The sequence below is a fragment of the Lactuca serriola genome, chromosome 9 (genome assembly GCF_051521515.1).
Source record: "Lactuca serriola cultivar US96UC23 chromosome 9, Lser_US96UC23_V15, whole genome shotgun sequence".
Taxonomy (NCBI): Eukaryota; Viridiplantae; Streptophyta; class Magnoliopsida; order Asterales; family Asteraceae; genus Lactuca; species Lactuca serriola.
In genome coordinates, this window is record NC_136416.1 from 19,017,860 (window position 1) to 19,029,934 (window position 12,075).

General features: G+C 35.3%; 3 protein-coding genes across 3 annotated transcripts; 2 read left to right on the forward strand and 1 right to left on the reverse strand.

The window, feature by feature from the left end:
* Positions 1-560: 560 nt before the first annotated feature.
* On the reverse strand, positions 561-1,876 carry LOC145075411 (uncharacterized). Its single transcript, XM_079021668.1, has 2 exons — positions 1,765-1,876; positions 561-1,084 (listed from the first exon to the last, which is right to left on the reverse strand). The coding sequence occupies exons 1-2, from the start codon at positions 1,874-1,876 to the stop codon at positions 561-563; spliced, it is 636 nt and encodes a 211-aa protein (XP_078877794.1).
* Positions 1,877-2,851: 975 nt separating this feature from the next.
* Positions 2,852-4,101, forward strand: LOC145077070 (expansin-A10-like). Its single transcript, XM_079022849.1, has 3 exons — positions 2,852-3,053; positions 3,179-3,491; positions 3,580-4,101. The coding sequence occupies exons 1-3, from the start codon at positions 2,921-2,923 to the stop codon at positions 3,881-3,883; spliced, it is 750 nt and encodes a 249-aa protein (XP_078878975.1). The 5' UTR covers positions 2,852-2,920; the 3' UTR covers positions 3,884-4,101.
* A 4,236-nt stretch (positions 4,102-8,337) lies between these two features.
* CRTISO (carotenoid isomerase) lies at positions 8,338-12,075 on the forward strand. The gene is made up of 13 exons (XM_079018756.1): positions 8,338-9,042; positions 9,127-9,333; positions 9,450-9,549; positions 9,674-9,756; positions 9,852-9,908; positions 9,991-10,143; positions 10,324-10,402; positions 10,490-10,638; positions 10,721-10,855; positions 11,202-11,315; positions 11,398-11,508; positions 11,637-11,745; positions 11,867-12,075. Exons 1-13 carry the CDS (start codon positions 8,488-8,490, stop codon positions 11,938-11,940), a joined length of 1,926 nt encoding a protein of 641 aa, XP_078874882.1. The 5' UTR covers positions 8,338-8,487; the 3' UTR covers positions 11,941-12,075.

Sequence of the window (12,075 nt, forward strand, 5' to 3'; positions counted from 1 at the left end):
ATTTTAATATTATTTTATTAGTGATTAGTTGTACAATTAGTTTAATGATTTGGACGTCTTACAAAAATATTATTATTTTATTCAATGTATTTTTAGAAATAGTAAGATTTGTTTTATAAGATAGTAAAGATATATATATATATATATATATATATATATATATATATATATTCACATAGACAAATACTATAAATATGTTTTTATAAAGTTTAATATGTATTTTTACGTTATACCAAATAAAAACATGTTTACATACAATATAGTTAAGTTCTTAGGGTGGAGGGAGTGGTGCCACCGAAACCACACTCCCTCCCCCGCCACATAAGCGTCATATCACTTTCATTTTTTTTATTTTTTTATTTTTTTAAGTATTTTAATTTAATAAAACTTTTTTTTAAGTATTTTAATTTAATATAACTTCTATTTTAAGAAAAAAAAAACATAATTCTTCATTACTTGAAAATTAAAAAAAACAGTACATTGTGTTACCAAAAAAAAAAAAAACCACACACATGACATTTAAATAATCCTAGAAACTTAAAAAAAATAACTAAAGGAAACTACATAAAGTCGTTCTTCGAGAACTCGTCTTCGGGGTCATCCGGTGGATCCAAATTAAGGTTAATGTTTTGAACCCCGTAAATGTGTTCCACCAAGTCATTGCGAAGATTGTGAAATGTTTCAGTGCAACGTATCTCTGCTCTCCTGTTTATATACTCTTCGCCACCAATTTCTATTGGCTGTGTCTCTGGTATGATTTCTTTCTCGTCAAACGCACATATCGCTCTTCCTTCGTCTTCAATAATCATGTTATCCAATATAATACATGTATACATGATTTCTTGAAGTTTTTTCTCGCCCAAATAAGCTGCTGGTTTATTCAATATGAACCACCATTTCTTCAGAGCTCCAAAAGCACGCTCAACATCCTTCCTAGCTCTTTCTTGAGCTCTCTTGAATTTCTTTCGTCTAGAACCATGTGGAGCTGAAAACGATTTAACAAACACAACATACTCAGGATAGATTCCATCGACCAGATAATAACCATACTTATATGGCGTTCCACGCACTTGAAAAGAAGAATCTGGTGCAGATCCATCGTATATGTTGTTAAATATTGGTGAACGGTTAAGAACGTTGATGTCATTAATCGAACCAGGAGAACCAAAAAAGCATGCCAAATTCACATATCTTGTGATGCAACTGCTTCAAGTATTACCGTTGGGTGACCATGATCACCTCGGGTAAATTGCCCATGATATGCTGTAGGGCAATTTTCCCATGCCCAATGGAGACAATCTAAGCTTCCTAGCATTCCAGGAAACCCATGCACACTAGCATGATGAGCTTGCAATTGCAGGATGATATTACGTGTAGACTTACGTAAATATTTTGGACTATAAAATTGAATCACAGTTTTGCAGAAAAAATGGAGACTGTCTCGTGCTATCCTAGCAGACATCCTAAAACTTTCGTCTAACGCATCAGGCGGAATGCCATATACTAACTGACGAAGTGCGGCCGTGCACTTTTGTAACGGAGTGAAACCGGGTGTACCTCTAGCATCGTAGCGTTGTTGGAAAAAACTGCACTCCCTCGTTACATCTTCAACTATACGTTCGAATAAACCTTTGAGTATTCTGAAGCACCTACGAAAATAATACCATTGGTAAGTGGCATTCTCTGCAAAATAGTCTTGCACCAAACGTTGGTTGGCTTCTTCACGATTTCTGTAAATATATCTTCGTGTTCTCTGTTAAGAACTTGCAGCTGCGTTGTTACATACAACGTTGTATGTTTGTTCCGCCATTTGAACACACGCAATAGCGGTATCAAAAATAGTCTGAAATTCTTCAGAAGATGAAGAAGATGACATTTTTGGGAGAGTGGTGATTTAAATTTTTTTTTTTGAGAGAGAGAAGATTGTGTTGTGAAAAAAAATTAAGTTGATATATATATATATATATATATATATATATATATATATATATATATATATATATATATATATATATATAGGAAGGAAAGAAAAAAAAAAAATTACACGAATATTGCATTCAACGGTCAAAAGGTGACCAACCAATCAGAATTCACGGTTTTCAAGGGCCGCACCGTGGTCTTAACCGCAGAAAACCGCACCCTGGGGGCGGTGTTCCCTGCTGAGGTGGCAGCCAACTGCGGTTTGGGACCTCACTACACCGTGTAGCCTTACATATTCTTGTAGTTACTAGTTAGTGGTCATAGACAACATATCATATTTCTGTACAACTTTCACATTTTGTTTATTGGTTGAATCGGATTGAATTGATGAATCTCATAGATACACTATGCCATTAACCTAACCATAACAGAAGAGAATTAAAGTATAGGTTTTCATCGTGAAAAAAAATGAAATTAAATAAGAAACCATTTATAATTTGCTGGGAATCCTTTCAAACACCCTTATTTTTAATAAATAGTTTTAAAATACATTTTTTCTGAAAAGTTTTTGTGAATCATCTTTACATTTGCAAAAAAGTTCGAGATTCGTCCCGTGTCAATGTATGCTAGTGAATACACATATCACGCAGATTTCGTCGGATTAATTGTTTGTGAAAAAAAAATTATAATAATATTTAAAAAATAATTTTATGAGCTATCGAATCAACGAGATGTCCTGAATTAATCATTAAACAACATAATATTAAAAAATTATATATAAAATAAAAAATGCATGTTAACATCCACCACATGAAGATAATTGCATGTGCACTTTGGCCTTATTCTTTCCCTCCTGAATCTGGCCGGATCCGCCGTCTCTCTCTCCGGCGGTGGTTCTCCGGTTTCTTGTTTTATCTATAAATACAAACTACCCCTTTATTTCCTCACACACCACACACACACACTCTCTCTCTCTCTTACACACCACCATCTTTGAAACATGTCTTTTATGACAACCTCGCTGGTTTTCTTGCTGACCACCGCCCTCCTCCACACCGCCACCGCCAACTATGGTGGCTGGCAGAGCGCCCACGCTACCTTTTATGGTGGCGGCGATGCTTCCGGGACAATGGGTACATTTAATTCTGAACTTCTATGAACATATTACATCATGTTTAATTAATTTGTAACTATTAAACATTTAGTTTGATCGAAACCATCAAGATACATAGTTTCTTAAGCTATTACATTTATGCAGGTGGAGCATGTGGTTATGGGGATTTGTATAGCCAAGGATACGGAACAAACACCGCAGCATTGAGCACTGCACTTTTTAACAACGGATTAAGCTGCGGAGGGTGTTACGAGATGATGTGTGTCAACGATCCGCAGTGGTGCCTCCCTGGCTCCGTCATCATCACCGCCACCAATTTCTGCCCGCCTAACTTCGACTTGCCCAGCAACAATGGCGGATGGTGCAACCCGCCACTCCAGCATTTTGACATGGCTCAACCTGCTTTCTTGCAAATAGCTAAATACAAGGCAGGCATCGTTCCCGTATCTTTCAGAAGGTAAAGGATAACTTCGTCATTTACTAATAATTGTAAATTTACTTGTTTACCCTTATATTGAACATTTGACCAAGTTTTTATCGTACAGGGTTCCTTGCATAAAAAGAGGAGGAATAAGGTTCACTATGCATGGCCACTCGTACTTCAACTTGGTTTTGATCAGCAACGTCGGAGGTGCAGGGGACGTGCATGAGGTCTCGATCAAAGGGTCGAAAACAGGGTGGCAGGCTATGTCGAGAAACTGGGGTCAAAACTGGCAAAGCAATTCGTATCTTAATGGTCAAAGTCTCTCTTTTAGAGTCACAACTAGTGACGGAAAGACGACGATAAGTTATAATGTGGTGGGTTCTGGTTGGCAGTTCGGCCAGACTTTCCAAGGGGACCAATTTTAATATTTCAAAAGTGGAGGGGGGTTCATTTGATATTTTCTTTAAGAAATGCCCACTTTCGATTAAATTCGTTAGAAAACATGACGAATATTCATATAAGAATAGCAGCAAAGAATATGTGTCATGTTTTTTGAAGCCTCCCGCATTTTTTTTTGGCATTTGGCTATACGGACCCCATATATTTGTATAATATAATATTTTATGCTTTATGTTTCTATTTTTGGTCGGTCTGTGAAGCTGAGGTGTTGAATAGCATCCGCGAAACGTTGTATTGAACTGCCTTAATAAATGTTAGGTTGTGATATGATTGTATTTAGATTTGAACCTTTATCTTTATTTTATAAATGCCTTTTAATTTGCAAATTGTTAATAAAATAGCATTAACTCGATTTCCAAAGAGGTTCTTTCACTTCTTTCTGTTGTGAAACATAACATCCTAGTTTTTTTTTAATACCAACAAGATTTATATATAATAAAACTAACAAAAAGCTAGGATATAAAAATAATGCAAATACAATAAAAAATTAATCAAAACAAATGAGCATTACATTCTACAATAAGATTTGAACACCACTCTCCCCCTTTAAATGTCCACCTTTTTTTAAGATGTGAAAGAAATTGTACCTCGCTTGTGAGTGCTGTATGATTACTTGACGATTAAGTGAAGATTCAGTTTTATCATTTCCAAATGTCCATAAAACCCATATGAAGATCAAAGAAATAGTTTCATGCACATTATTAATTTTTGAGGCCCAATAAATTTAAAACAACTCTTCAGAAGGTCTGAAGCTTGTGTTGGAAAAGGGTCTAAAGGGTGATTAGGTCCTCGACTTTTGACCACACTTCTTCTGCAATCATGCAATGAATGAATAGGTGATCTACATCTTTGGTAGCACCATGTCAAATATGACTCAAACATTTGGAGCATTTAAAACTCAATGGAACACTTCAGGTTCATGGAGCATGTAACAAAGGAAAGAATCATCTGAGATGGCTTGGGATCATCTGACAAAAGAATGGATCAAGTGTCAAATGAACAATCATCAAAAAGGGGATTTGGAGCAACTTGGAATGACTTGGAGCAACTTGGAGCAACATGGAGTGACATGGTCCACCATGTTGAGCCAAGAAGATGTTGAACCAATGCGATGTTGAGCCAAGAAAGATGTTCCGCCATCCTTGCACAAGATGGGCCAACATCATAGATGTTCCACCATCTTAGTGCAAGATATGCCACAATTGTTCCTTGATGAGGCATGATATCATTGATGAGTCATGAAGTCCACTACGATGCTCAAAGAATATACCATGTTGTGCCACCATGATGAATGTTGAGCCACTAGTGTTCATGTTGTACCACTATGACTAAATGTGCTCTATCATGTGTGTTGTTGATGCTCATGGGTTGTATGGCATAGATGAATCAAGGATGTCAAAAAGTCTCGTGGGGACCCCGTACCGTTTGGGGAATTTTTTTTAAATAAATCGGGGGCGGGGACGGGGGCGGGGGCAAGGTTAACCCCCGTTTTAATTTCGGGGGCGGGGGCGGGGATAGACAATCCCGTCCCGAAACCCCCATGGGGGCCCCGTTAATAAATTACACATATATTTACATATATTAAATATATAAATATAATAAACTATAACATGATTTTGAGCTTCCAAAATTCATCAAAAAACATGTTTTTAAATTGTTAGTATAATGTTTTTAAGATGCTATAACTTTTTTTATTTTTAACATGTAAAATTCTACTATACATAATTATTTGTTATCTAAAAAATAGTTTTTTTAGCGTAAATAATAGTTTCTTTTAGCAAAAAAAAAGACAGCCCAAAATCAATCGGGGACGGGGGAACGGGGGTGGGGGCGGGGATAATAAAGGGGATTCGGGGGTGGGGGCGGGGGTAGGAAGGTTGAACATTTCGGGGGCGGGGGCGGGGACGGGGGAACAAGAAAATTTCGAGGGCGAGGGTGGGGGATGCACTCCCCGTCCCGTTTGCCCCCGTTGACATCCCTAGATGAATGTTCTAGAAGATAAGGTATGACGAAATATGATTGATGTCACCTTTCATGGGCCTATGAGCCAATGGGGTTGGCCCATTAGGATTTTAAGTATAATACCTCAAGTATAAGTACAAATGCATGCTAAGTCATTTTTTTTTATCTTGAATTCTAAAGTGTTAGGCGAATCTTTGTAAAAAATTGTACTTGTAACCTCTGTTTGAGAACTCAGAAATAAAAATATTCACTTCCTGCCCGTAGACGTAGATCACCTTAACTGAACCACGTAAAAAATGTGTCTTGTATGCTTTTGGTTTTGCTAGTTATCAACTTTACTTACTAACACACCATTACAAAGTTTGCACAAAAAGGTAGTCTCAATAACAATTATATACACATTTACCAATGTAGGTTGTCGTCTGTAATTCACTCGTCAAGCTAACACATTTACTTTTCGAAGGATGATGTTATTATAATTCTAATGACCATTGTTTGAAGAGGTTATTCCAATCCTAATGCTATTGGGTTACATGTTTTTTATGTAAATTTTCATACATTGATAAAATATTTTGTAATAAATAATCACTTAACCGGTATCAAATCAAAATAATCGTAGAAATCACTGATTAATCTAAAAAAATGAATGAAAAAAAATAGAGTTAGAAGATCAAATATACATCATCCTTCTTACCATAGATTGAACAATTATATATCGTTTTCAAGTTTAATAATAGAAAAAAAAATAACTAGAAAGAAAAGAAAAAGAAAAAAGGAAATGGAAGAGAATGGTAAAAGCATCCACACCGGTTTTTTCAAACCAAATTGCAAAGCCACATACTCACTATTTGAAAGCCACGTAGGAAGACTTATTTCAACTGTTGAAAGGGTATTGCAAGGGGACCCATAATATTTTAATTTTATTATATTATTTTAGTGCCACATATCCCTCTTGCCTCTTATCTCCTTGCAATTATTTTTAATTTCAAATGGCTGTATAATTAAGTAATTGTCTATGCTTTTCCTTTTACGACTTCGTCAAGATTTTGATCTTTTTTTTTTTTTTTTTTTTTTTTTTTTTTTATGTTTAGTAACATAACTATACATTATATCATATTATTAAATTTGTTAAATGTAAACATGTACTTTTTTTTATCATTAACTTAAAAAAAGTTGTGGGGATACTTTTCAAAATAGATAAACAAAAATAACTTTTAAGATATTATTTATATATATATATATATATATATATATATATATATATATATATATATAAAAGGTTATTGTTGATATGTCGGTGGGGCCATCTTTGAAAGAGTTTTGATATTTCATTGATGTGAGTGTTTATTGCAAATGGTGATAGGATATTGTAAACGATAATGTGACATAACTGAAAGATGATTGGTATTGGACTGATATGGATGGTCTAAGTTATATTCTACTTTCGTGTTTGTTAGTTCAAAGAAAAAGAGGGAAATGGCTATATATATTAAAGGAAGTCAAATAAAATCATGATTATAAAGTCTGTATAATATTTTTTTATATTAGGTTTAAAAGGTAAAATTTATAAATGAAAAAACTTTACATTTGTTCCTCAACTTTTAAAGAGTAAATTATACGAATGGTCCCTATGGTTAGGGATAATTTGCGTGTTTGGTCCCTAACTTATTTTTTTAACTCGGAAGGTCCCTATTGTTTGTTTTTGTTACGCGCTTGGTCCCTACTGTTTGTTTTTGTTATGCGTTTGGTCCCTATCTTACTAAATATACAATTATTTAAATAGGAAAAAATGGTGGGTTAGGTAAGGAAACGTGAGGGAGGTGAGATTGGATGTGTGTTTATTTAAATAGATTAAAAAATCAAGGGCAAAATAGTTTTTTTAGGTAAGACAAGGACCAAACGCGTAACAAACACAAACAGTAGGGACCTTCCGTGTTAAAAAATAAATTAGGGACCAAACGTGTAAATTACCCTAAGCCATAGGGACCATTCGTGTAATTTACTCATTTTTAAAAGAAAGTTAAAAGAAATTATCCATAATTCTACTTTCTCTTCTCTCTCTTCTTTCACCTTCGTTTCTACTTTCTTTCTCTCTTCTTTTACCTTCCTTTCTACTATTATTTCATTTTCTCACTTTTTCTACTTTCTTTCGGTTCTCTTCTTAGAAAGGAACACAACGTTATGTCCGGAGTTTTGGTTAAATTTGTTAATTCGAAGTATTGAACCCAACCCAAATATGTTTATAACCCAAGTATCTTTTCAAATCAGAAGCCCAATGTTGCGAGCAGGCTTATACCGTTATAGTCTTATAGATTCCGATATTAACCACACCCCAAGAATCCAAGATACCATATGAGAGGCACCACAAATAAATACATAAAGATTCGAATTTGGGTGAATTTTTGTCTCATCTACTAACCGGATCATTTTTCTATTTGGTTGGAATCATCATCATGGAACTCATCCAACACCACCTCCCCTTCTTCTTCTCGCACCTCATAAGCATCCCACCTGAACCACCCAACCAATTGTCTAACTTCCAGTTTTCAGTTTCTTCTTCAAACCCACCTCCCAAGTTTGCGAAAGAACTCACTTTTCGCTCTCAAAGATGCAGGTGAGCAGTTTTAGTAACTCCAAAGCCGGAACTGTAGGGTTTCCAAATTCCTATTTTTTTCTTGATTTCAAGGCTAGCCAGTTGGGGAATCCAGGCTTTCTTTACGAACCCATATGCACAAAGAAGGCAAAAGCCCTAAATTACAGTGTCCTTTATGAGCCCAGAGGGTCAAAGCAGAGTGTTTCTTGTCCTAAACCCTTGAAAACCGGAAATTGTTCTAATCAGGAGATGGGCTTCCTCAATTCAGTGAAAAGAAACAATAATTTGTTCTCTGTTAGGGCAAAATCGGTAATGGATGTTAGTAAAGTAGTGGAGAAAGACGATGTGACAGAGGGGAAGAGCAAGGATAGCGGTGGTGGTGGTTATGACGCAATTGTGATTGGTTCAGGGATCGGTGGATTGGTGGCTGCGACGCAATTGGCGGTGAAGGGAGCCAAGGTGTTGGTTCTGGAGAAATATGTGATTCCTGGTGGGAGTTCTGGGTTCTATGAAAGGGATGGTTACACTTTTGATGTTGGATCATCTGTGATGTTCGGATTCAGCGATAAGGTACTTAATTTCGATTGTTGATGGTATTGGTTCATCCAAATCATCAAATGATTTACTAATGGAATTCTTTTCGTTCTGTTGTAGGGAAATCTGAACTTAATAACTCAAGCACTGGCGGCAGTCGGGTGTAAAATGGAGGTGATACCCGATCCAACCACCGTCCATTTTCATCTTCCAAATAGCCTTTCTGTTCAAGTACATAGAGGATACGATGATTTCATATCTGAGCTTACGAGTAAATTTCCACACGAAAAGGAAGGGATTCACAAATTCTACAACGAATGCTGGAAGGTCGGTTTTGACTTTTGATTAAGGTGATTTCAAGTTTGCAACATAAATTTGTTCGTTTTTCACCCTGGATTTTAACCTAAACTTTGGCTAAAAACTTTTTTATATGTATTTTCCAGATTTTCAACGCATTGAATTCACTGGAACTCAAATCCCTCGAGGAACCTATCTACTTATTTGGACAGTTTTTCAAAAAGCCCGTGGAATGCTTGACACTAGGTGTGTTTTCCCCATTTGCTTATACTATTTCCTACATTTTTATACCCTTTTTCCGTAATGAATATGATTTTTTGATTAAAAAGTTTCTGAATGCTAATTATACGTTTTCCGGTTTCTTTTATAGCTTATTATTTGCCACAAAATGCTGGAAGCATTGCTCGCAACTTTATTAAAGATCCGGAAGTTCTCGCATTCATAGATGCTGAGGTGGCTGATACTGTTTCCTAATTCCTAGATTCTAGAATATTCTGATTGTTACTCTTTTTTTTTTTTGTTAAATACCGATTGTTCGATTCATGCAGTGTTTTATTGTGAGCACGGTTAATGCTTTACAGACACCCATGATAAATGCAAGCATGGTAACTAAACATCAAACTTCTTTTTGTTGGTTGTTAAAATTCCACTTTTACCCTTGGGTTCCTAACCATATGTTTTGGTTAGGTGTTATGTGACCGACATTTTGGAGGTATTAATTACCCTGTTGGTGGGGTTGGAGGGATTGCAAAATCCTTAACAAAAGGTTTAGTTGATCATGGAAGTGGAATACTTTATAAAGCAAATGTCACAAGCATTATCATCGACAATGGGAAAGCAGTGAGTTTAGCTAGATTATTGATGTTTAAATGACATATTTGCCCTTCGTTTTCATTACAAGTAAAATTCTAGTGATTTCATGTCAAATACAACATTGCAATTTTCATGAGATGAATACACGTAAAATAATGTTGAATTTTATGTAATATAATGTTTGATGTGGTCTCTAAATTGTTGTAGGTAGGAGTGAAACTGTCTGATGGAAGAGAATTTTTTGCGAAAACCATAATCTCAAATGCTACTAGATGGGATACTTTTGGTTAGTATTCACTTTATGTATTATAAGCCCTATGATAATCTTTATAGGCGATAATTTACATGATTAAATTATATCTTATTTTTGTAGGCAAGCTTTTGAAAAAGCAAGATCTACCAAAAGAAGAAGAAAATTTCCAAAAAGTTTATGTAAAAGCGCCTTCTTTTCTTTCTATTCACATGGGGGTCAAAGCTGAGGTTTTGCCACCTGACACTGATTGCCACCATTTTGTTCTTGAGGTACTCACTTATTGTTGTCTCTTGCTTGGATCTCATTACACAATTAGAAAATAAATTTGTTTTTTTCTTTTAAATTGTTTAGGATGATTGGAAAAACTTAGAGGAGCCTTATGGGAGTATATTTTTGAGCATTCCAACTATACTTGATTCATCATTGGCTCCAAAAGGGCGTCATATTCTTCACATATTTACGACTTCGTCCATAGAGGACTGGCAGGTAATTATTAATCTTTGATCTCTTTTTTTTTTTTTTTTTTTTTTTTTTTTTTCTGGATAAATGATGTTTAAAATGCCTAATATACCCTAATGAGATTGGAGGAGTTTTGCAAATCAGAGTTGATAGCGTAATAATGGGGAATGATTACAAGGGCCGATGAACAGTTAGGTTTAGCTTAACCCTAGAAGGGTTTCCATAGTTAGTTAAATGTTTTAAGTTATCCTTGAGTAAAAAGAAATAGACAGAACCTTGTTGATCAATATAGAGGTTTTCGGTTGCTAGTGAAATGTTTACCCAATTTATCATTTAAATTTGATGTTGTTTTGGGAAAACTAAAAACATATAGGGGCTTTCCACAAAAGATTATGAGGCAAAGAAGGAACTTGTTGCAGACAAAATCATCAGCAGACTCGAAAAGAAACTATTTCCAGGCCTCAAATCCTCCGTCGAATTTAAAGAGGTATTAATCATTACACTTGTTCCCTGATATAATGTTAAATGACTAAAATGTCCTTGACATTAACCGTTACAAACTTTGTCAGGTGGGGACACCAAAGACACACAGACGGTATCTTGCTCGTGATAGTGGCACGTATGGGCCAATGCCACGTGGCGTGCCCAAGGGCTTATTGGGAATGCCTTTTAATACCACCGTAAGTTCAATTTAGAAATTCCAAGTTTAACATATACATAATTTTAATTTTGGATTGTAAATACTAAATAAATACGTGTTTTTCATGGTTTAATGGTTGTCTTGATTATTGATTATTGAATTGTGTAGGCTATAAATGGTCTTTATTGTGTGGGAGATAGTTGCTTTCCAGGACAAGGTGTTATAGCGGTAGCCTTTTCGGGAGTAATGTGTGCACATCGAGTAGCTGCAGATGTTGGTTAGTGTGAATATTTTTATTTATTTATTTATATATTATTATTATTATGTTAGAGAAATTATTGGTAGCCCACAGCTTAATGTTTTAGGTTGTTGTTAATGTGTTTGTTTTGTATCTGCAGGACTTGAAAAGAAGTCACCAATATTAGATGCTGGTCTCCTTGGGATTCTTGGTTGGTTGAGGTCGTTAGCATGACTGGAGTATTTTCTTTTTCGTGTAATCATGTAAACAATTTTTTATATGTTCGTTTGTATGTCTGAAATACGTGCATTCGTTCTTGTTGATGATTGCCATTGTTTAATAGATATGAATGTTTTTCAGTTTTTCTCA